Here is a 27059-nt window from a genome sequence, read left to right on the forward strand (position 1 = left end):
TGAACAGCTAGCTCATAGCAATTTATTAGAGGAAAATGCTGTAAAGTTAAATTTGCATAATTTTCATATAAATGTTATTTCTGGACGTTGTACTGGGCAGATTGAGGGTGGAAATTTAGCATCAGTAAAATGTGCGCAACCATGTAACAGGATGAAATCCATTTAGCATGCCGATCCGTCCAGTTGTGTTAAAACACAAGATATGCAATAAGTCATGTGGTTCATTCTCAAATGAATGTAAAGTATTTCATGTAACAAAAATTAAAATCATATGCCTGTACATACTTTAAATAGGAGTGTTTAAAGTTAATTTTTTTAGGATCAGAACTAAATTCGGTTTTAAAATTCCAAATTTATAAGTCAAAGTTGTAAGTTTTTTCCTCCCCCACTGTCTGCTATATATGCATTCAAATTTTTGTGTAAAGATTATCTATATTACTAACACACTGGTGTAGGAAAAATGTATTTTATTTTTTCAGATGTTTTCAGTATTTATAATATGTCAGTTCGAAACTGCAAACTGGAAGGTGCTGCTCATTAAAAGTTATTTATCCCGTATGTGTGACTGTATCAAAATAAACAAAATACATCTGTTTAGTGTAAAAAGCAATGAATAAAATAAATTTAACTATGGGGTAGCAATAATTGCATATTTTTATTGAATTATTTTTAATTTAATTGTTTGTGAATGAATTATTTATTTTAAGTAGCTTAAAAAGTTCCTCACGATAACATCCATTGAAACCAGTTAGGCCTATTCCACACCAACCCGACTGCCGGGTGAATGACGCCGGGCACACAATTGTGGGGAGGAGTGTACGAGCCATTTCATACTTGCCCGACATGTCGTGGTTGTGTATATGACACTAGACTTGTCATGCTATTGCAGTGGGAAGCCGACAGCTACCATGTGAGTGTCGGCTAAACAAGCCGGGGAAGGTAGTGGGGTGCGAGAGGTATTGGAGAACACATCTAGTTGTCTGTCTTCTGTAGTCTCGCCTTGTTTTATAATTTGGTTTACTTCTATTAAAATATAAAAAAAAAATTTTAGCATGGTGGAAGTTGGTACTGAAATACTGATTACGTTCATGGATTCACCCATTTTATGGGATAAACTAAAAAGGGTTATGACAGAATTTTAACAAGAAATGTTTCGATGAACGTTTTCAAAGAATTGAAGGATGTGATTTAAGAGATCGGCCGTTGCATCCTATTTATTCTTTTCCTCCAATGTCTATGTAAGACCATTCATGCTAGTACCTTATTTCGCGCTGGCTAAATGTCGTTTACCCAGTTGTTGGGTTAGTGTGAAATAGGCATGACAATCCACTCAGTTCATGTAGGCACTATCTAGGTGTCATTTATCCGACTTTCTGGTTAGTGAGAAATAGGCCCTATTCACTGTGAAATAGGCCCTATTCACACAATCGGAATAATGTTCCGGGGTTATGGATTTGTATACTATCTATCAGAAGCAAAACTTAAACTAGTCTCTTGTGTACTGAAGGTGGGGAAATACAGTCATTCTGCAACTAATTCTAACAGTCAAATATATCGCAACTGTTCATTAGCACACTGTAATTAGTTTGGCATTGTTTACGTGTGAATTTCGACATGCACCCGGAAATTCATGTGTTTAAATGCCAAAACCACGTTTTGGAAACTCTTGTTAGTTTTTGTGGTGACCCATAACTTTTCAAAAAAGAAGTAAACAAAATAGGTACTCATCACTACCTTAACCTTATTTTAATACTTTAATTTTCAAACTACACTTTTATATTTAACATCAGCTATACTGCATTATAGTTATTTATTTTATGTTGAAACTAAAATTAACATTCATGTAATTTAAAGTTGATTCATAAATTTGGTTACATTTATAAAAAAAAAAACGGTGACTCCACAATAACCTTTTGATGCTACCACAATAATCAACTACTGTTATTAGAAGTACTTCAGATGTCCTTATCTTTCAAGTGTACTGATAAATAAGTCACAGACATAGTCTATTGTAGGTAATGCTAGCCTTTCTTATGTGTGTATAGTTAAATAAATCTTTCTGCTGATCGTTATATACTATTTTCAAAACGCAGTACAAATGAGCCTGTTTTTAAATTTATAAATCTTAATTTTATGTTTGACACTTTTCACGTCAGTGTTAAATTAACTACAAGAATTTAACTCTTATGATTCCTTGAAAGAAAATTCATGTAAACTTGGTCTCAAAGTCCGCAAGCTTCGATCTGAATTTTAGTTTTTCGAAGCTTCAAACATCCCTAATTTTTAATATTGTTCTAATAGCTATGTACTTTTTTTTCTAATGGTAATGCTGAAACCAGCATTCACAGTTTCTGTAATTTGGGTTTCTTTAGGTTTATGTATAATTTTGGAATTAGCTGAAAAAATTGTGTTAGAACATATGTACATGGTTTGATATGTACAGTTTTGTTGGTTTTCTTTAATATGATGGAATGTTGCACCAAAGAAGTATTAAGTACTTTCTAATGTGTGAGATTAGTAAACTTGATAGTTTTGTGTGTTTCACTTAGAAAATATTTTATAAATAGCTGTTTGTTATAACTGAAATTTCTACTCTTTACAAAAGTAGATCCTGCACAGCTAAGTTGGTCTGTAAGCCAAGAGCCACTGTTTTTACTGGAGGAATGAAACTATAAATAGAATTATAATCTTGCAAAAGGAGATAATTAAAATGTTTAGTTTTTAAAATGTTTTCTATATTTATATTTAGGTATGGTAGACTATATATCTTGGTCTTTTTACATTTCTTTTTGTATTAAGCTTTTTTCATGATCCATTGAAATCTAAAACTGAACTCATGATTGTTCTTTATAATTAAGATTTGAGAAAAACTTCACTTTAACTTAATAATTTCTCTTTTTTTTTCTGCAGCATAACCCAGCAGATAAAGGTCATGCATTGATGGGTCGAGGCCGTGGTATGTCGTTCCTGACCCAGGGTGTTGGAGGCCTTTCAGTAAACTCGGGTGGTGATGATGGCTGGAACGATGACCCAACACCATCATCTGGTGGATTTTACAACAATAGTTCTCGTGACGAAGATGGAGGCCGTGGACATGGAGGAAGGGGCAGTCGCGGCGGGGGGCGGGGTGGAAGAGGCGGTCAGAGACGTTTTGATGAAGATGGCGGTGGTGGAGGATTCCGAAGGAACAATGACAAAGAAGGTGGTGGTGGCGGATTCCGGAGAAGGAACGATGAAGAGGGCGGTGGCGGCGGAGGATTCCGAAGAAGGAACAATGACGAAGAGGGCGGTGGTGGCGGAGGATTCCGAAGAAGGAACAATGACGAAGAAGGCGGTGGTGGTGGTGGATTCCGGAAAAGGAACGACGAAGAGGGCGGTGGTGGTGGTGGATTCCGGAAAAGGAACGACGAAGAGGGCGGTGGTGGTGGCGGATTCCGAAGAAGAAACAACGACGAAGAGGGTGGTGGCGGTGGCGGATTCCGAAGAAGAAACAACGACGAAGAGGGTGGTGGTGGTGGTGGCGGATTCCGAAGAAGAAACAACGACGAAGAGGGCGGTGGTAGTGGCGGTGGATTTCGGAAAAGGAACAACGATGAAGATGGTGGTGGAGGGGGTTTCCGTCGACGTGAAGATGGTGGCGGTAATGAAGAAGGTAAGTTTCACAGTTAGTATTGTGTATTTGGTCTTAATAACTTGGCAAAATGTTAATTAATGCACTATTTGTAATAATGGACAAGATGTTTACCTCTCACATGTAGCAGAGATATTACACATTAAAATGGATTGTTTTATGCAAAAATGAGTTAACTAACAAAAGTAGGAAAAAAAACGTTATTGACACTGGTTGTGTATCAGGGTGTATACAGGTCACGGAAGTCACAAAAAAGTCGCAATTTTTATCTTGTCACAGATAAGTCATAAAAGTGCCCATATTGGTCACTTTTTTTTCATTACAGTGTGAGAAATAATTTTCAATCTATAACTGTGGGTGCTTGTCAGTAACAAATAGGCCTAGGCATTTTTTTTATCATACGTTAAAGCTTCATTTTATATTAAAATTTTAATTCTTTTTTTTTTTTAACTTCTCATGAAAAACTAACATATTTGGATGTAAACAAATACTTAATCAAAGAATGTAAATATCAAATATGTTTTATCGTGCAAGTGGCTGTTATGGGTGGCATGATGATGGGTAGTGAAGTGTTAGGTGAACAACATGGCAGCATGTCTGTGACATGTGAGGTCGGCTGTGCAGTTAACAGTAACATTTTTGTATGCAGTAGAAGCAAAAAAATTAGTAAATTATTGCGGAATTGACAGTTTTCTGCGTAACAAGTTACCGATAAAAAGTGACAGTGTACCAGTCAGGTGTAACAGTGTTTTAAGAACGTGTGTTTACAAAACCAATGTGTTTTCAATGTTTTTATTATGTTCTGTATTTTCAGTGTGTTTGCATGTGAAAATTTAATTGTTAAAAATGTTTGGTAGATGTATTCAGGACACCTACAGCTGGTATTTTGCAGTGTTTTTATCAGCGATAAAAATGGCAGGGAAGAGTCATTTCCAAGATATTTAGTTAGAAGAAGAAGAATGGAAATTGTGGCTAAGAGCTGGTTAGGGTACGTTTTAGACTTTGTATGCTATGCAAAAGATATGTGGATGTTTCTCACTCTGGAATGAACACAATTAAATGCCATGGGGAAAAAAAAACTTTCTCAATGTTCACAAATAAGACAGGAAGCAAAAGCTCTGTTTTTGTACAAGGGTACCTGCAACCCTCATTAGGCACATCACTATTTCATCAAAGCCTGTACCCAGCAATCAGTTATGATTCATCTCGGCCTGCACCTAGTCCCAGTTCACAGCACACATCTTATAGTACTATCCCAGGAGAGGGAGACACATCAAGAACAAAAACTCTCCACTTTTCTTGTTAGTGATAGTGCAACTAAATCAGAGATAGTGTGAGCTGCTCATTGCATCTGTACGCATGCTTCAACCCGCTCAGGAGCAGCTGCATTGGAACTTGTGTTTCCAGATAGTACTATAGCTTCAAAAATAAAATTACAAAAGGACAATGTAGCATTTTGTGTTGGGCATTGGGCCTCATTTTGCATCATTATTATTTTCTGATAGTGTACAGAAAAGCTTTTTTTTTTTGCACTGACGAAAGTCTGAATGATATTTACCAAAAACAGCAAATGGATTTTGTTGTTAAATATTGGGATTCAGAAAACATATCATGTACTCTATACTTAACATTGGCTTTTCTTGAGCATTGTAAGGCTGTAGATTTGCTTGAAAAAGATCTATTGTGTGTTAGTAAAGCAAAACTTTCCTAGAACATTTAATTCAACTATCTACTGATGAACCAAATGCAAATCTGAAGTTAATTTCTGATCTCAAAAGTTACATGAAGAGTATGCTTTATAATGAAAAGGAACGTTCAGATATTGGTACTTGTTCATTGCACGTAATGGTGCCCACAAAACTGCATACACAGATTGTTTGCCAACTTAATGAGTTTCTTGGAGCATTGTATCAACTGTGTAAGAAAATATATCAGTGTGCTGTTTATTCTCAGATTACTGGTACCAGAGGTTTTTTCAAAAAAAAAAATTGTGCTGTGCGGTGAACTGAAAACTCATCTGTAATCAAAAGATGTCTAGAAATGATTCCATTTCTGAAGAAAATACCTTGCAGGAAAAGAGCTTGAGAAAAACCCTCCCAACACCCAGAAACTTGGCACTGAAAAAGCCAGGGTTAAAAGATTGTTCTGGAAGCCAAACTGCATTGGCACTGAAAAAGCCAGGTTTGGAATATTGTTCTGGAAGCCAAACTGCATTTTTCTGCTATGATTGCTGAGGAGAGTAAGAATTTCTGACAAACTTCATAGAAATGATTCTCTTCTTCCTATCATTCACCAAGAGTTATTTCTTTTGATGAAAAACATAGTCTGGATATCAAGAATGAGAATGAATATCTTATGAAATACTGTTGATGCCACTTTGTCTCAAAAAGGTGAAGAAGCTTGATTCCCTGAAACTTAGGCTTACTGTAAGAAATTTATATTATCTTTATTTGCCAAACTTGATGAAAAGAGTCCTCTGAGAAAGAGAATTGTGTTGGGCTCAACTTGCTTGTGTCCTTCAGTAATAGTTATACTCGGTTAGAGCTCTTATAGCTAAGGTTACCATTCAGGAACTTATCTCACACACAGTCAGCACCTGCTGATGGAGAGATTCTTGGAGTTCACAAAGTTTTCTGAACATCTTAAGGTGTTGAAAGATGCAAAATCTTTTAATAGGATAAAAAGAAAGCCTTTACAAGTTCATTTTTAATTTAATCATCTCAGTGATGCAAGGTACACATGAACAATTTATCCTATTTATCCAGTGCTTTTTAATTTGTTTCCATTGAAATGCTGCAGTAGAGAAGTTTATCTTCAAAACATTGAATTTGTTTTCCTATTAAAAAAATTGAATGCATAATACTTAAAATTTCAGTTTGTAAAGAATTTTTTAAAGCTCCCTAAAAGTCACCAAAAAAGTCACTGATTTTTGTTGTTGGAACGTGGTAGAATCATTGTGTAAGTATAGTAAGCAAAAAATATTTAATACTTATTACATGTTACTGTGTGATAGCCTAAAATTAAACTCACTGCCACAATACCAGGCACATGTACAAATTACTTATAAAAAATTGGTTGTGTGTAAAGTCTGTTTACGGACGATAGTTTAACATGAGAACGTCATAACAAAACATTGATGAAATGATTGCATACTTCTATGAATAAAATTGAATCATTTTTATTGAATTATCACTATTTTGTATGAATACAAAGGAGGAGTGAAATGAAATCTACAATTTAATTGATAAATTTACTTTTATTTGCACTCAATAATTCAAATATGTTTATTACTTTAACGAAGAGATTATTTTAACTATAACTTTTATACATGTTTGCTATTTAACATCTTCCAATCTGTGTTATTCTGTTAAGGATAGGACGATGATAGGAAAAGTAGGAAACAAATGGGAGTGTTTCAAGTTTAATGTGCCTTGAAACAGTCAAATTGATGGTTGTTCCAATCGAGTGGAAGAGAGATAGATGCGGCGCAAGCGTACAATGAGCATAACGGGACAATGTGCGTAACGGGACACTTTTTTGTGCGTGCAGCCGGCGTTTGATTTATTAGACGTCACGTCAAAAATACAATATATAAAATATTGGTTGAACAAAAATATAGGTGCCATTTTAATTTGGCTTATGTAAATATGTTGTTTTAGTCAGTGAATAGCTATTAAGGAAATACAGTAGAAGCCTTATTAAAAATTTTCTCAAGTGGGCAAAAAGTGGAGGAAAAAAAGAAGGAAACAAGCAGGAAATATCACTTAAGCCTGTGTAAGTTTTTACTAATGGAGTCAAGCTGTGTAATGCCCCGCTGACTGTGTGTGGATCGTGCCTCTCATGTCATCCTCGCTCACAAATTTAATTTTAAAACCACTGATGGGTACACCGGATGCTGGATTTTGCTTAACAAAGCCAACAGTACTTCCAGTGTCTATTTTGTTTAACTGTCATATTTTAAATTTATGTAAGATTGTCATGACAATGAATGACGTTTAAAGTGCAAATGCCTATGTCCAATTCCTTCGCCACTTGAACATATGTTTTTTGAGATTCCTTCCTACAAATGAAATAAATTTAACTTCCTGCTCCATCAGTAATAGAAAACACATTTTTTTTGCCATTATGGAATAGTTGGCAAACTTAAATATTTTAGGACTATGTACATTTATCTGAAAACAAAACAGAATGGCAAGGAATGTAATTATATATTTTATTTATTTATTTTTTTCCAGAGCAAGGATGCCAGTAGATATGTATGTAACTGCAAATGTTATGTACCTTCAGCAGGGTTGCCACTGGTCCCTAAAAGTCCCTATTTTTCCATAGGTCCCTTAAAAGTCCCTATATTTTGATAGGTCCCTAAAGTCCCTTTTTTTTAAATTTTGAAATGGATTCATTGGAAAATTAGCATATTTATTTAATTTTTTATGAATGTGTCATGAACAGTGGCCATCAACACGCTTCCACACATCCATAAAGTTTTGCATCTGTCGAGCTACATTTTCCTGCATCTTACTACATGTAAGTTTTACAGTATTGATATTGTTTTATTATTCTTTCAATGTTTTTATTAAAAAATATTGTGTGAACAAATTAAAATTTTATGGGGGAGATAACATTCTTAAGCCCCAGTGAAGATTAACTGAGGGGCACATATGCTCCAACTTGGTATAACATAAGTTGTTTGTAGCATTTTATTTCAGGTACCTTCTATATAGCTTATAATCTAGTTGCAGATCATATAATGACAAAGTCGTCATTACTTAAACCAAATACTGAAATGTTTTCAGTGTCTTCAGCCTAACAAGAGAGTGTTAGACCAGAGTTCACTTGATATTGTTACCATCAGCAAATCTCTTCCATTGAACATAAATACAAACCTGCTTTTTGATGAGTGGAAGTTATTGCAGTCAGAACCAGATCAAGACATAATTTACAAGTGTGAAGTAAGAATTGACAAATACTGGTATCATTTCATGACATTAAAAAATGCTTTAGGGTCTCCAAAGTATCCAACAGTTTCAACTGTAGTCGAGCTGCATTGGCAGTATCACATGGAAATTCAGATGTAGAGAGAGGGTTTTCAACTTCAGTGAGAATTTTAACAGAAGACAGGTCTTTGTTGTCAGAACGCACTCTCAATGCTGTGTTAATTGTAAATTCAGCCTTAAAAATATATGACAACAAGCCACATTTGGTACCTGTAACAATAGAGCTCCTGAATCTTGCAAGGTGTGCTCATCAGAAATGTGCTTATTTAGAGGAGCATAAAGCAAAAAAAGGATAGGAAGCAAAAAAACTGGAAGAACAGAGGAAAAAGGTTGAAGAAAAGCAGCATACTATAATGTTGGAGAAAAAAAAGATGTCTATTTTCCAAGCTGAAGAGAAGTGAAAGATTTGAGAAATAAAAAAGAGAAAAAAAGGAAAACTGCTGAAAGGTTATTTTCAGAAGCTAATAAAAGACTTAAAGAGGCACTTAAGTCAAATGATATTGCTGCTTTAAAAGAAGAAGCAAGTCTTGCACAGGCAATGAATGATTGAAGGGGTTATGAGTCCAGAATAAAAGTTATGGTGGAAAGGGAATGGTATGAGCAAAATATATAATGTTTTTTCCCCTAAATTAATTTATAATCAAAAACAGCATTTATTTGCATTACTTGTTAGTAATATTTGACAAAATGTTTCTTAAATATTTTCTAACACTGAAGATTGCAAGACTTTAAAAGAAAAATAAGAAAATTGACATTTCTTACCGCAAAACTTCAAGGTAAATTCAACTATAAAGTATAATATTATGGAATGACATACACACATTGTATTTTTGCTCATTGGGGAGAAGGGTGACCATTCTTTTAACGATGGTATTGAACACATTATCTATTGTGGTTTTGGTTGTAGCAGAACAGGGACTCAAGTTTTATATACTGGATTACTTGGTATGCTGAGTTAATACTGTGTTATTTGTTGTACTCGACCATAAAATTGTATGAAAAATTCTAGAAATGTTAAGGTTTCCGCAAAATTTCAGTCCCTAAAAAGACCCTAAAAGGTCTCTTTTCTTATTCTGTCAGTCCCTAAAACACCCTATTTTTGGAGGTCCAGCTGGATGGCAACCCTGCTTCAGTATATTGAATGCACAGCGTTAGCTGGCACTTGAAGTGGTAGCACTAGTGTTCTGACACACTTTCATTTTGTTTTTGCATACAATCCTAATTGAACAATCTGCATCTAGAATGCAACAGTGATTATAATTAAAAATTGTAAAGTAAATGGTTTAGCATGTTAAACTTCACCAATGGAATGAGTGTTGAAATAGTTAGGGTTTAAAGAAATTATTTTTTGCATTTATTTAAATTTAGAAAGCAAAAGTTATATGCGGGAAATGCACCATTCATGAATTGTTATATTCATGAAATAAGTTTTCCTGGTGGGGAAAATGTTAGGACTTAAATAATATAGGCAGGAAAACTTTATAAGCAGGAACATAAAAGCTATTTTTAATTCGTATTATTAATTTTTTACATTGTACCTGTTAATACAAGTCCATTGCCATTGTGTACACACAGAAAGAAAAAAAATTATACAGATTATAAGAGTGCTCCTTCAAATCCATGACAACTACCGTACTTAAAAACATGCCCTAATTTGGCTTCTTTACTTGAAAATGCTGCGAATTGAACAGTGTTACAGTAAACGTTCTCTAATACAGCACGTTCTGGACCATGGTCATGCTGGACTAATGGACATCAATACTGTTTTTATAGGAATTTAAAAGAAAAATTAAGAATCTGAAGAGTTTGTGTGCATGTGACACATACTTAATCAAGCATTCAATCTCACTCTTGAAGTATTAATTGAACATGTCATTTCTTGAAATTAAAGTTTATTGTAGTGAAAAATTGTAAATGGCCTACCACTTCTTGTATGTTCTGTAGAATTTTTAAAATGCTACTTGAAATCTTTTGCTGTGGCACGTTCCTATTACGATCATTTAAGTGTCTATTATGAAAACAGTCGAAAGATTTTTTATTTGTTTGAATATACTTCAGAGTGAACCCTGTGATCATTGACAACTTTCACAAATCCAAAATTTGATCTGCTGAGTATTTAGGCAAGTTTATGTGGCAATTTTACAAAATTAGATTAGACTGAGAATTTGGCAAAACTGAAGTGGTATTTCATTGATATTACTTTTATATCATAAATGTTGTGTAACAACAGGGAAAACTTAGAATTTTCAGGGAATTATGAATTTCTTAAAATAAAAATAAAAAGTGAAAATGTATGTGATAAATAACAATGGTTGGATAAAACTTAATTTTAAATTAGGGTTTAGCTCTGGTTTGCCAAGTATTTTTTGGCAAGTGATTCTGAATTCCAAATGTTATGTTGCTTGAGAGTAATATAAGATACATCATGTCTGTAGTTTCCCAGTCTTTAGTTACTGATTAGACAGTTTTGTCACAGTATGAAGAATCATTAAATATTTCTTTATTGTCAGTTTTAGGAAGTAGATCAAAACTTTTTATGGGTGGTTTTCTATGCAAATGTATTTTCAGTCAGTGAAAAATTATAAAATAGGTGAATTCAGGGGAAAGTTAAGGAAATCTATTTGTATGTTTTGCTGGATACCCTAATTATATTAGTTGTCAATTTTTGCAGGTGATGAGAAGCCAAAGGAACGGTACATTCCTCCAGCACCAACGGAAGACGAAAGCGAGATTTATGGTTCTGGAATTAGTAGCGGCATTAACTTTGATAACTATGACAGTATCCCGGTCAAGGTACGTGTATACTTGTGATTGTAGTGTGAGAGTAGGTACTTTGCTTGTTACTTGTTATTTAAGAAATATAAGATCTTTTCTCAGTGTCTCTTTTATATGATCATGAAATATTTACTGGTGCAAAATCTATTTGTAGCTTTTCACTGTAAGAAAACAACATTTTCAATTAAGTTATGTTATTTGTTTTGTATTTATTTAATTTGTTGATTTGTGGGTGGTTTAAAAGTAAATGAAGGTAATGAATTGCATTACTATAAGTAATGTAATGTTCTGTGCGAATTAGGTGACGGGAGACAACATTCCACCCCCCATCAATACGTTCGAAGCTGCAAACCTGAGGCAGTTTGTGATGGACAATGTGCTGAAGAGCGGCTATTTGAAGCCCACGCCGATCCAAAAGCACTCGCTACCTATCGTCATGTCAGGAAGGGACTTGATGGCTTGTGCCCAGACTGGCTCTGGCAAGACTGTGAGTACATTTTTTTTATCGCAGAAATTTATCTCTACGTAGTCTAACATATGCAAACTGGTGTTCGTTATGGGTACAGCGATTTTGCTGGTAAATAAATAAAAATTTGCTTTCCAGCTGTTAATGTGCTAAAACTAACATAAAATAAGTTAATGTAGTGGCCGTGCGTCCAGTAGTGGCCATTTGTGTTTGTGAGTCATCTTGCTCTGCTGTTTAGTGTACTAATGTTTTTATCAGAATTGAGTCTTCTCTCATCAAACAAGAGTTCCTGAGTTTAGTTTTTCTTTTAGTTATGTCAGTTCTACTGAGTTGGATCGAGTCGACTACATGAACATGATTAGATCTCCAACCAATAAATGGTCTGTGACAATTATAGGATGCCTGGATCAACATTTGCCGATTAGATTTGAAGCCTGAAACTACCAGGCTGGATACTGCGTACGTTGAGTCACTCAGGCTTATGAAGTCTTTGTGACACGGTGGAGGACCTGAAAAGCAAAAACCGGGTTCTGAAAACGCATCTCCTGGACTCCAGAAACGAGACCTATGAAATAGAGCGGGAACTGATTCACATTAGACCAAGTCTGAATGTCCAGCTAAATCAGGTAGCCTCGTACAGTTGCTTTTGAATCCTGTAAGTAATGAGGTTTCTGATGCCACCGAGTGTCTTGCCGGTTCGGGCGACTACACACCAACTGATGACCTACATTCTACTCAGTGTGACTCGAGCATTGTCAAGTGCTCATTCAGCAACAACCAGCGTGCTGACAGTAATACAACATGTGCAAAAACCCAGAAATAATATAACTTCAGAAGCGTAACGTGAGCCAGAGAAGAACAAAAAGCCTTTGAAAGTGGGCATCAGGAACACACATACACTGAAAACTATATCTATACCACCCCTCATGAAAACCAAGGCTCTGTTCATTACGAGATTCAATACATCAGTCCAGAAAAAATAAATTTTTGACTATATATCTAACAAACTAAATTCATCACAAATTAAGGTGATAAACTTGGAACCAAATATAATTAATATGCTTCTTTTCATGTTTCTTTACTTGAAAATGACTTAACAGGATAAATATCGTTTTCTGGCCAAGCAGCTGCATGATGAGCCCCTTCTACGGCAAACTTCATCCGGAACAATTATCGGTAATGAAACTAACAATGAAGAACTGGATGAGGCTCATTCCTAAACTCTCAACTGGTAGTGTGTGTGCTTCCACATCTTCTCAGGTGCCTGGAGGTGCACCTTATACTCTTAAACTGTGCTGCCAAAACCTAAGGAGTTGGTAATTTACTACCAGAATTTCAGAGGATTAAGGACCAAGTCAAATGAGTTCTTTGATATTGTCAGTTCTCATTATATTATTTTACCTCTCTGAGACTTGGCTCAATGGAAACAGCGTAACATCACACTATTTCACCGACCAATACCATGTTTTTAGAATTTATAGAAATCCTCAACTAACCGAAGAAAAGAGGTGGCAGTGTTTTAACAGCCGTTAAGTCTAAATTTATCTCAGTTCAACCTAATGACACTTGATTTTCCAGGTATTGTAGCAGTATGTCTGAAAATATAAATGTCTACTTTCAAAACTTTAACTATTGATAATAAATATCTACCCACGGGATACTACTACTATAGAGTTTTTAGAAGATAAACATTCATCATTTAAGGATGACATGATTCTTGGTGATTTTAATGTACCTGGCGTTGCCTGGATTAATCTTTCCCCCTTTTATACAGCACCTACACATGACAACACTAAGGTGCACCATTTACTTAATTTAATATGTATCCTCTGACTAAAACTGTAATATTATCCAGCTCTATATAAATTTTCTAGATTTGTGCTTAACCATCTATCTACATCTGTTCAATGAAAAAGCCTACAATGTTCTTATCAAAGAAGATATATATCATCCTGCTTTATACATTACTATTGAATCTTTCACTAAAAATACCAATGAGTATTCAGAAACTAATAAAGTTGATTTCCTCGGTCTTTATGACTAAAAACCACTACTAGTCTGTTTTTTTAAAATTGTTTTTATGTTAATGAACTATTTGAACAATTCACTAACTGTATATCTGATAAAAATCAACAAGTTTATTCCTATATCTACCAACAAATCCTCTAAATTTCCTATCTGGTTTTATACTGATTTAGTATAAACTTTAAAATCTAAGAAGCATTTTCATAAACAATAAAATAAATAATAATCCCTGTTATTCACTTTTTCTTATTTCGAAAATTAGTAAACTCCTTAATAAAAAGGGACAAAATTCGATGGTATCGGAATACTAATAACTATATTAAATCAAACCCAAAATTTTTTTGGCATTATTACGAACGATCATAGCAAACTATCCAATGGTTACACCAACATCCTTTGTCAACTAATACAGTAGAGCACCCCTCAACCGGAATCATTGGGGGGAGGTCTATTCTGGTTATGGGAAAATTCCGGGTAAGGGGAGTTGCGGTAGGGAGGCAAAGAAAAAAGCCATTACATGCTGCACACATTAACTTATATGTATAGCCAAAGTTGTACTGTAAATATTTTCCACAGTTATAAAACCATACAATAAAAAATATGTAGATCTACATACGTACTGTTTTCAAAACGTGCCAGGTCGTAAAACTCCGGGCTGGTTGAATTACCTTCATTCTAGCAAGCTGGCAAGCGGGTGTTTCTTATCTCTGTGGGTGGATGCGATCGTGAGCGAAGAGGATGATGAAGAGGGTTCGGGGGAGGTAGTAGGACTACAGCTGCAGTGTTGTGTTACTTCTGTGTTGACCTGCTAGTGATTCACACTTCCTGGAGAGTGTATAGTCACTGCCATGCACAGTTTACATTTCACATACACAAGAATAACACTTCAAGCATATCGTTTAAAAACACAAGAGATAGAGAAATTCAGGTAAATGTAGACTGTTTAACTATATACAGTAGAACCCTGTTATAATGTTTTTCAAGGGAGCACAAGAAAAAAACATAAGCAGGAAATCTCAATTTAGCACTTAATACCCTTAATAGTGTTCGAGCTTTGTACCAATGGACTCACCAAGCTATGTAAACAACTTTAATGTTAAAACCAAAGATAGTATACTTGATACATGAATTTTCTGAAACAAGCCAACAATTTTTCAACTTTGTCTTGTTCCCTGGTTAAATTTTGTTTGTCCTTAAAGATACACTGCCACATTTTTTGTAAAACTGTCTCACGATTCATGATGACAACATTAAGAGTGAGAATGTCTACTCTTTCGCCACCTGAAAATGTTTTATTTTGGGATTCCTACGTATGAATGAAAAAAAAAATTATTTGTAAGCAATAGAAAACACTTTGTTATGCCCTCGCTCAATGGTTGGCAACTTAAATATCGTAGGACTATGTACGTGCATCTGAATACCCACTGGAATGGCAAGGAAGAGAAGAGTTGACTAAGGGTGCCAACTGACACGTAAATATGAACATTGTGTACCTTCAGTATATAGCATAAAATTGTATTTTAACAAACATGTATTGAATGGCAGTGATTGTAAACATAAACATACATAAAGGAAACTTTTTATCATAAGTGTTGGAATAATTTGGTTTTAAAACACTTTTTCCCCATTTATTGAATGTTAGAAAGCAAACATTAAAAGCAGGAAATTACACTTTTTATGAACGTTATATGCAGGAAATAAATACATTGTCCTTATGGGGGAAATATTGGGACTTTAAAAATATGACATTATAAGCAGGAAAACATTATATGCAGGAACATTATAACAGGGTTCTACTGTATTGATGTATAAATATGTACATAATACATATTTGTATAGGTACTAAATTATTGTCTATAAACTGAAAGCATCACACATTGGAAGTAAATGTTACTCGCTATCATGTGTGTCAGCGTGTATAGTGGGAGTCTGTGTACATACTCTCGGGCTGGCCGGAATTTTTCGTTTACTTGACATAGTGAAACAATAAAACTAATTATAGCATAAACATCTTTATAGTAATTCACGTCCGTCGCGAAAACCAGCTGTATATTTACGCAATGCGTGGGAAAGACAGGCTATAATTAGCTCTCTGACAGACGTACGTACGCGCACGCGCCTACAAGACATTTACAGTCAGGCAAAAGCAAAAACGCCTCGTTCCAGTGCGGAAATGTTTTGGAGATGTTTTGTAATGTTTTAATTTTTTTGGAAAATTAGTTCCGGATATTGGGAGTTCCGTTTGTGGTAATTACGGTTGAGGGGTGCTCTACTGTATGTCCTTAGTGTCTATACCTGTCCCTACAATTTTTGAAAGTTTTGTGTACTGGGGTATTAAAACTAGAAACATCTAAATCCACTAGTCCGGACGGCATTCCAGATTTCACTATAAAAGGTTTCTCCCACTTATTTGTACATCTCTTGTTACATATTTTTTAACATTAGTTGAAAAACCTTTGTCTTCCTGTTTCAATGGAAAATAGCCAAAGTTATACCTATCCACAAAAAAGCTCTAAACTTGATAATAACTATTGACCTATCTCCATACAATGGTTTTTCTAAAAATTTTGAAGGAAAAAAAATTCTTAAATTTTTAAACTTTTAAATGAACAACTGTTTATCAAGTAGTTAACATGGTATTAGAAAAAAGGTTGTTGACCACCTATAACTTTCCTTTCTTTATCCTATATATACAGAGAAGTTGCCAACAGAGGACAGGTAGATGCCTGTTACTGAGATTTAGCCAGAGACTTTTACACATGTTAATGTTAACCATTCTATACTTAACAAATTATTTAACTTTGGTTTAACGAAAAAATATAAATTGGTTCTCCAGTTATTTAATAAACAGAACTTTTTTGTTACTATTAATAACCATAATTTGTCTTTGTCTCTCAACTACTCTACAGGATTACTTTTTGCTGATGGCTTAAAAATTTATAGGAAAATAGCGAGACTCAATGATTATATCTTACTACAAAATGATATTATACAAGTTAACAATTGGTGTAAATTGTATTTGGTTTCACTAAATAAAGAAAAAAAAACACTAATATAATATCCTTCACAAGGAAATACCAACCATTTAGATTTGATTACTCTTTAGAAAACACTCTAATCACTAAATGTTCTACAATTAATGATCTAAGTGTCATTCTAGATTCTAAATTATTTTTTACAAACATTTTAATTATTTACATTTTTCCTCTTACAAACTTTGCTCTACTCAAATTTATTACTTTTTATGCCACCAATCCAGGTTCAATCCTCTCTCTCTATTTTGCTTTAATAAGTTATAAATTTGAAAATGTACAAACCAAGTATGTAATTACTAAATAATAGATACCTTCCTCCATCTAACTAATCCCTTTTACTCTACTAATGTAGTCTACTTAAATTCTCTGTTTGTTAAAATTGTTATAACTATAAAATTAATTCTACTTCCTTAAAAATACTGGGCTGAAAACACCTGTTTAATACCCAGCAACCACAAAAATACTGTACTATTCATAATAATTATGACATTATTTACAGATTAATCATGAATAACAGTTATTGGAATTCTAAAGCCAAAAGTTTAACTTCATCAGTAATTTATTTTATTTTATTTCATTTTATGTTTATTTTGTTATTTATGTCTATATTGTGTGATATGGTTGGTTTTGTTCTAGGTGTGTGTATATTTTGTGTATGTTATATCATTATTCGTAGTTATGTCTTATGTACCAGTTGTATTTGTTGTTGTCACTTTTGCTGTGTGGCACTCTTGGCCTCGTGTTGCAATTGCAGACTTTTTCCTGCTGTGGTACCGATGAGGGTGGGAGTCCACATATCAACATTGATGTTTGTATTTTTGTAATTGTAATTATGTTTTGTCTCAGTGTCGTGTCCACCAGTAAAGTTGATTATGACTGCCGGTGGTCATGTTACAATTTTAAAATAAATAAAAAAATTGATGAAAAAGTCGAAATGTGTAAAAAAATTAATTGTAAGAGGCCAAATGCGGTAAGGAATTGTGTATGAAATGATATCTGCAAGTGAGGATCACCATGAAACTGTAATTTCTCATTCTTCAATACTTTTGACTCCATATTTACGTCTGAACTCATTACCAGTTTGTGTGTTCTCACCTAGTATTTGCATTGTTGGAACAAATTGGTGTGCGATACCAGCGCTGATGATGCGGTGCTTGTAGGCAGCATTCCTGGTGCCCATGATCAACGCCATGCTGGAGGATCAGCGGGACCTGGTGCGCTCGGGAGAGCACACGGAGCCTCACGCGGTGATAGTCGCCCCGACACGCGAGCTGGCCATCCAGATACACGCGGAAGCCCGCAAGTTTGCGCGCGGGTCCATCGTGCAGACACGCCTCGTGTACGGCGGCACGGTAACCGGCCATCAGATCCGCCAGCTCATGGAGGGCTGCCACATCCTGGTGGCCACGCCTGGCCGCCTCAACGACTTCGTCAACCGCGGTCTCGTACAATTTGGGTCCATACGCTTCGTGGTGCTGGATGAGGCCGACCGTATGTTGGACATGGGCTTCTTGCCAGACATCGAGAAGGTCATGAGTCATACGACTATGGTCCCCACTGTGAGTACTTTGTCCAGGTCGTTAATGGTGGCTGGGCTGTTAACCAGTGTGCATGCAGATCTCTAGGTGTAAACTGCCACTTACTTACCATGTAAGATTGTTAGGTGTTTGATTCTGAATAGCATCTTAAGAGTACAATGTACAATGTGTTGGTTTCTGTTACTATAACTTGCATTTTTGCTGTTTCAAACATCTCTTGGTTTTGATTATTTTTTATCTTATTACACTTTTTTTTTTTTTTTTTAACTTTTTTGATCCACACATTTTTTTTGACCTGTTGATTATGATATTAGGTTGATTTTGTGAATAAATGTGTGGTGACTCAAGTATATTTATACAAAGAGGCTTAAGATTTGTGTAAAATAAGTAGAAAGTACAGTTGTGCTGGATACAAAAATTTGGGAAGTATTATGATCGCTAAAAATAATTGCAATTGGGTAGGGGTGAAAAAATATTTTGGGTTTTTGTTAGGTCTATTCACATTAGTCAACTGCTTAAGACTGGTTTAACACAAAATATTCTACTTTTTTATGGTTTTTACTTATTTTTAAATACTTTTAATGATATGTAAAATATTTAATATGATAAAAAAATGTAGTGTTTATGCTTCTTAACAAATTTAAATCATAATTTATCTATTTTTATTTACAGATAATTTAATTAATACAATAAACTTTGTTTTACATAAATAAAATTTCTTATACACCTGGTATTCTAAGATGTGATGACTTTTTTTTTAAGCCAGTTCAGCTATCACATATTTCCAAATCACCTCAGTATATAATACAAATACTTTTAAAAAAATTAAAAATTAAATTTTGTATGAAATGTTTGGAAGCAATCTGGCATGCACAGAGCAAAACCAAAGTCTTTGCACCACAAGTTTCCTTTCTCAGTTGTTTACCGTTGTTGGCTTTGCCCACATCGAAACATACTTTTATCTTTTTGGGGTTGTATTTATTTTCAGTTGGCCAAATTTTCTTCAGAAAATGACGATCTGTAGATCAGTCAGTAGCACCATACAAAGCCAGCTGGTTCCTAAGAGCTTGTGTGTAACTTTCCATGCTAGTTTTGTTGCCATTTACCCTGGGTATTTTGAAAAAAATGAATTAATTCATTTTGATATTAAAGAGGTGGAAAAAAATTCATTCCCACCATTTTATTGATTTTATATTGTAAGGGATTGTAACAGAGTAATTGATCAACGTGGTCAGCGCCAGTTTTGTTTATTTTGTAAAGTACAATATTAGATCAGGTTTCCCAAGAAACACTGCGCTTCTGTTTCCAGCTTTTTGCAACATCATCTCTAATATAAAACAAAATCACCCTTGGTAAGATAGTATCAAAATTGGGTGTATTTAGACGTACGTAAGATGTGTTTCAAGCACATTCGGTAGGTTTTGAATAATTGTATGCAAACCTGATCTAACTGAACTTTCAGACAATAGTTCATACAAAGAATCAGAACTGCAGTTGTCAGATTTTTAATCAGAAAAAGTATTAAATTTGTCCTGATCCTAAATATGTCACTCTTGCATCACAATTTTTTTTCCATTTCCACCGCATTAGAAACTTTGTAATTCGCCTGGTATGTTGCAGCATACCCAAGGCCACTTCACACTTAAAACGGTACAGCACGTGACGTCTTGCGTCAACCGATAGAACTAAGACTGTGTAGAGCGGGTGTAACAATCTAAGCTTGTTTTCTGCTCAAGCAAGCACATATGTCCATGAAATGTCTGCTCAAGTTAGACTTGATTGCAGTTAGTTGTATTAAAATACACTGCCTGATCTGAGCTCGAGCATGGACCCAAATGTGTTAGGTCTATTCACTTTAAGGGTTTTTATTTTCCACATTCACTGATGTAAAGTGAGTGAAAATAGACAGATTAAAGGTGGTTTGTTAGTCTTAACAACGGTGTTATCGGCATACTTAATTTTATTGTAAAAGTTTAAATTGTATTAGAACTTGAGCAAACTGATGAGGCTTTATATTTGTCTGTAAAACAGTGCACATCGCTGTGCCAAGTGGTTAGTTTCGTTCAAAATGCTGTGAAAAAACTGTGTTTATCTGGTGGAAAACATCTACATACATGCCTACTTTTACTGTTTTCCAGTAATTTGTATGGAAAAATAATCTACTTTATGGTTGTACAAAAATTCTGAACATCATTTTCATTTCAAGCTTAAGATATATTTTGGCCATTTTTTCTGGTAGTAGAAATTGTTTTATTGATTGCGTTTTGTTTCTGTTACAATTGGCAGCTCATCTTCCAAGTATTTTGTCACACAAACAATAGAAGGTAAAGAAATATTGAACGGAACTATATCGAGCGAACCAACTGTAATTAACCTGTCTTTTTTTTTCCTCTCTGTTAAATAACCTAAAGGGAAACTTATTCACGTGACATCTAGTTCCGGGGCGGAAATGGTGATGTGTGTTAGGTTGTATTTTTTGGTACGTCTTCGAAAGATGAATGCTTGTGTTTGAAAATATTTAGTATTCAGCGAGGTTGCGTATGCCATCATAATAGGTATTTATCGAGCACTAAAAAACAGTATGGACATGTGTTTAGGTTGACATCAGAACTGTTTCTGTATAGAAGTGAAAAAAGGCCCAAACTATGGGTTTTTTTTTTGTTTTTTTTGTAATTTATTTTATTTTTTTTTGCAGCATGTCCTGTTGTGATTTTTATAATGTTTCTAATAACTTGAAGTGTTTGAAACATGTTAGTAATGTTAATTCTGCAGAGGGAAAAAAAAGTTTTAATTTGGCAAGCCGTACCAGTGCAACAGATGTGATTCAAGCGAAATGCTGTTTCAGCAGTTTTTTAATAGAACATAGCAGTTTGTTTAGTGTAGCAGATCACGCTGAAAATTTGTTCTGGAAAATGTTCCTGACTTCAGACAGCCAAATAGTACAGTGGCGAGTGCACAAAAACTACTGCTATATTCTAAGAAATTGCCTCGGTAACCTACAAAAGGCAATTTCTCAAACTATTCAGAAATTAATTGCTGCTTTCAGGGTACATAGAGGAATGACTGTCTTTAGTGTTCGGAATTACATATTTACGGAAGAGCTGCAACGTAAGAATATTACTATAGATTAAAACAACATAAGACTCCACGTTCTTTTTTTATTTTATTTGTGTACATTCATGTGATGTTTAAAAAAAAAAATATTTAATTGTAATCTAAAGCAATGGATTATAGCTCTTGTTTACCTATATTTGACTGTATTAGGCTCTTTTTTTGTTTGTTTTTTTAATACTAAATTAATTTAGTCCTTTAGGTATTAAGTAGATTTTGTGCAGGTAAGCGTCCATTAAACAATTGATGTGTTTGTTGCTTTACTTATGGTGCATGTTTCACTAACATTGATTGAATCAGACAGGTGTTTTTCGCTATGCGCGAAATCACGAAATATTAACTAAATTAATATCCATAACTTAAAAATGTATAATTATCAATTACTTAGAGAAATCACGAAAAAAAATTAAGAAAAAACACACTGAAAATAGCTAAACGTCCGTATTTTGATGACTCGATAACAGTAGTCGATTATAATCGATTTTTAACGACTTTCGATAGTCTAGGAAGTCGTATTCGTGTCGCGCTATCGCCTCGCCAGAGTCGCCACTCGCCACAGTTTGTTAAAATGGCTTGGATGTAATCAAAGGTTTATTTTTGTAAAACGTTGATTTTAAAATGGTTGTGACAGTATTTGACAGGGCGGCGAAGTTTGCGAGCGAAGGATTCTATGTCTTTGACAAAGTGCAAAAAATTCTCATGTGCAAGTACTGCAACATTAGAATAGAGTGGCAATGGAAAGACACATGCTTGAAACACATAAAAAAACACTGCCTCGCATAACAGAAACAAGGAAAGTTAACAATCCGGTGCAAAAAAGGCAAGTTTCGCTGGAATCAGCCTTGTTGACGGCAAAAAAAGCAAAATTTGACAAGAATGAGTTCATTATGTCAACAACTCGAGCTTTTATCGAAGCAAACATCCCGATTTAAAAACTGGATGACCCGAAACTTCGTCAATGGATGCACAAGTGCATTGCAGGTAGGGCGTACAATATTTTAACAGTTTTGTGCATTCTTAAGCAGATAAACAGAAATGTTACGAAAATAAATTTTGTTAAGCCTACCTACTCTTGAAATATTCATATAGCTGCGAGTCACGTTTTTTACAGCACTTATTGGAAAAAGTTGATATAACCTAGCCATAGGTAAATATATACGTTACTTATTTGTTTTTAGGTTAGGACTTGAGCTTTTTTTTTTTGTCAGTAAATTTTTTAAAACAGTCCCAGTACTGTGCTTTGTAACATGTTTAGGCCTAGTAAATATATGCATTTTTTAAAACCTGAACAATGCAGGCAAAAAAAATTTGTATAAATTGTGCAATAATATCTTGTGAATTATCCTACTCGGAATTGTGGTAGGCCTTACAGGTTACAAATTATACACCACTATTTTTTATTTTTTTTTAAGGCGCTGGGAACTTGCCGTCTGCCAGTAGAATACGGAAATGCTCTGCATAGTTGTTGAATTGTTGCTTGTATATTTATAAACCTCATATTGCAGTTTTAAAATCAACGAAATTTTTGACGAAACTACTGATAAAATAGCGAGAAATATACCGAAATCATCTCGTAAAAAGTAACGAAATTGTGCAAATTTTTTCACTGAAAACACCCGTCTCTAATCATAGTGTATGATTTACGCAAAAATGTATTATTTATTTTTTTCAAATCTTACTGATGGACAGCGACTGTCCAGATGCATGTCCACCCCTACCCTTCTAGTGTTCCAACTACTGCAGCGATGTTTATCTGGACAGCTAAGGAAATTTGTAGAACTTGGGTTGGTAAAATAAAGATTAATTCACAGTGCAAACAAATTTTTAGCCCTTTTACCACAGCACACATTGCACAGCTGGCTGACTGCTGTTCTCCCCCTGCATCCCCCTTCTCCATACTTCGATAACATTTTACGTCTCGTCCGCTAGCGAGAGCGACAACAAAGCAATGTCACAGCATTTAACTTCTTGACATCTGTGGCATGGTAAATATATAGTTACTGTCCATGTCTAATAAATTATAATTTTAATAAAAATTTATTTCATTTTCCTATGGAATTGGTGTCAAGTGGACGTAGCGCTCATTAATACATCCATTTGCGCCATGTTTGTTGCTAATGGTGACTGTTGTCCAATATACTATTCATGGGTATCTTTTCTTTTCGGAAGAGGTCTGCTATTAAAACAAATTTATATTGAATTTTAAAAATTGTCAATTTCGTGTCAGGCTGACCACAGTCTTCGTACGAAAAATGTCATATGAAATAGGGGTGGGTCAGTTGGTCGAATATTTTTATCACAACCCTGTTCTCGGGAACCATGAGGGGTCGCAATAAAGGGCTGCAAATTTCTGTTTTCATGGTATTTCTTGGTTTTCTGTTCAAATTTGATTAGAAAATATTCCATATTCATGAATAATATATTTGATACAAAATTTAATTACAATAAATAAATAGGATAAACAGAAGCCTAAACTCTAAACTATGTTTTATTTATCTTTTTGTTTTCATTCAGAAAAGGTGTCCCTCAAGAGTTAATTTTTTATAAGCATAATTCTCATTTTACAACATTTTTGGGAGTATACTGTGAACTAAATTAAATAATTGTATCCTGAGAAAACCAGGTTCACAGAATAAAAAAAAAACTTCAATATTTTATGATTTGATAAATGTTACATGTATTGTGAAAGGAAATACAAATTATGAAAAACTTTGTTTTAACACATGCCAAGTCCGTTCTAACTAGATTGAGTGTTGAAAGTGGTTCTTGCCGTTGCTATGCTAAGACAGGACGTGTGTTCCAGGGGGAGCGGCAGACACTCATGTTTTCGGCCACCTTCCCGTCTGAGATCCAGCAGCTGGCTGGCAAGTTCCTGCATAACTACCTGTTTGTGTCGGTGGGCAATGTGGGCGAGGCCTGCACCAATGTGCAGCAGATAGTGCTGCAGGTGCCCAAGTTCGAGAAGAGGAAAACCCTCAAAAACATTCTTTCTGAGCATCGTGAGTTTCGCCTACCAGAAGTTCCTTTGAAACAAAAAATATTAACAATGCTGTTGAAACATTTAACCCTCCAAATGTTTCATTTATGAACTAAGTTTCCAGAATTTGTAATTTTATCTGTATAATTGCATGTTAAAAGTAAACTATCTTAGGGAATGGTAACAGGAAAGGTATGCAGAAAAAAAAATTTGACCTAGTGAACTTGAAATTTAACAGTATTAATTTTTTTTAATTCCTTCCCATTGTTTTCGTTACTTTTTTCTTGAATATATAATTCTTTTAAGATTTGTTGGTATTTAAGGATTTGGTTGGTCCATCTTTAATTTTATTTTTTCATAAAGTATTTTTTGATCAGTATAGCAAATAAATATTTTACTCAATTTACCTTGTGGTCCGAGCCAATTCCTGTGATAAGAAATAAGTGAAATACAGATGTGTGTGCGATATATGTTTCTTTGTTATTACTGAAACATGTACACTAGAACCCTGACACACAGCTTATAAATAGAGCTGGGCGGGATCCCGATTTTTCGGGAAATTTCGGGAATGAATTTTTCCCGAAATTATTCGGGAAAGTAATATTTCCCGAAAATGTATATGGATAATTTTTCTGATAAAATCACTGCGTAACCTATCTTTAGGTGTCGTCGTAACGGAACATAAGTTTTCTGTGATTACAGTAGAACCTCATTTTTACGTACCTGAGATATACGAATTTGCGTAATTAACGTATTTTTTTAACTGGCACCGTCATTTTCCCTATAGTTTTAATGCATTATTTTCCCGTTTAATGCAAAGCATTTCCCGCAATTAATGTTGCATTAGCGCTCCATTTTATAGCTAACCGTGACACAAGTTTAGACGGAACAACAAAAGTAAAGCGAATTGTGTAAACTGTATTTAGTTTACTACGTTCGTTTGTGGCCACGGCGATTTCTCAGCTTCGTTTGCCATTGTAAACATTTTTTTTGTGCCACTTGCCAAGGTGTACCATACGGCCATGAGTAAAACGTTTGGTGATGTGAACGTTCAAAGTCTTGTAAATATGGCGTCTTCGTGCATGTTCGGTGATGTTCGTTTTAACGAATAAGAAATATTGCGGAAAGACGTTGGCGACACTGATGTATATTACATCGAAATGTATTTGAACGTTCATAAATTTGGTGTTTAGGACAAACGACGGTGAAAGCAAAGATAGGAGTTGAGAGAAACTGTGGTGAAATGTTATTTCTAAATATTTACATATCGTAAAGTTTGTCACCGATGCTGTTCCACACACAAAGCCGAGCGCCAGAGATTCAGGTTCCTTTCTCTACAGAACAAGATATTCAATGTATTTTACTCCGGTTTTAAACGCATTGTGATATTATCTGTGTTGGCGAGTATTTTAGTGTGAAGTTGTTTACATAAGGTGTGTGTGTTTACGTACGTGAATTTCATCATGGAAAGTCGCCACACCAAATTAAAAACTCCTATCTGGTCTTTTTACCAAAAAATGCCAGATAATGTGTCTGCACAGTGTAAACAATGCAAAAAGGTTTTAAAAACCAATTTTGGTAGCACATCTGGGTTGCTTCGACATCTGATGCAACATCCAAATTTGAAAAAAGAACTTGAACAGATAGAAGCAACACGGAAAGGCGGAAATATTGGGGAAAAAACTTTAGAACCAACAAAGAAGCAACTTCGCTTAGACGAAGCTTACAAATGGCCTTCAACACTTGAAAGGGCCATTTCACTGACAAACTGTATTGGGGAATGGATAGCTGATGCTATGTTGCCATACAGTACAGTGGAAAATCATAAATTTCAAAAAGTCCTTAAAATAGCTCAACCACTTTATTCAGTGCCATCTCGTAACACTTTTTCAAGAAGAGTAATACCTGAACTGTACAACAAAACAAAGGCAAAAATGTCTGAACATATTGCCAATGCAATAAGTTTATCCAAAATTGCTTCTTTATCATTCACTTGTGATTTGTGGACATCTGCTAGCAACGAAGCATTCATGTCGCTGACATGTCATTTTATTGAAGATTTCGACATGAAGAAGTACTGTTTAGGGTGTTACAGCTTTCCTGGTGGACACACTGGTGAAGCAATTAGTGAGAAACTAGTAGAGTGCTTCAATGAATGGGACTTAGAAAATGCAGGGGACAAAGTGGACATGTACATTGTGAGTGATAATGGACGAAACCTTAAGTTGGGACTTTCACTATGCAAACTTAAGTTTACGCAGCTGCAGTGCTTTGCACATACACTGCAGCTTGTATTGCAAGATGCTGTTAAAGTAACATGTGAGATCAAAGAGGTACTGAAAAAGTCACGTTCGATTGTTGGACGATACAAACACAGTGTGCGAGCAACTGAACAGTTGCATCAAATTCAAGAAGAACTAGATCTGCCGGTACTAAACTTGATTCAAGACTGTCAGACTAGATGGAATTCAGAGTTTTTAATGCTGAAGAGATTGTTTGACAACAAG

At 34.8% G+C, this 27059-nt stretch overlaps 1 protein-coding gene across 1 annotated transcript in view; it reads left to right on the forward strand.

Annotated features, from left to right (window-relative positions):
• The window catches only part of LOC134530589 (ATP-dependent RNA helicase vasa-like), a 59271-nt gene that overhangs the window by 9709 nt on the left and 22503 nt on the right, over positions 1-27059 (forward strand). Inside the window, exons 3-7 of the mRNA XM_063365563.1 lie at positions 2911-3652; positions 11297-11418; positions 11702-11887; positions 18087-18485; positions 24379-24574. Coding sequence (XP_063221633.1) covers positions 2911-3652; positions 11297-11418; positions 11702-11887; positions 18087-18485; positions 24379-24574 — 1645 coding nt within the window. The remainder of the gene's footprint in view (positions 1-2910; positions 3653-11296; positions 11419-11701; positions 11888-18086; positions 18486-24378; positions 24575-27059) is intronic.

This window comes from Bacillus rossius, chromosome 3, assembly GCF_032445375.1.
Source record: "Bacillus rossius redtenbacheri isolate Brsri chromosome 3, Brsri_v3, whole genome shotgun sequence".
In the NCBI taxonomy this organism is placed as follows: domain Eukaryota; kingdom Metazoa; phylum Arthropoda; class Insecta; order Phasmatodea; family Bacillidae; genus Bacillus; species Bacillus rossius.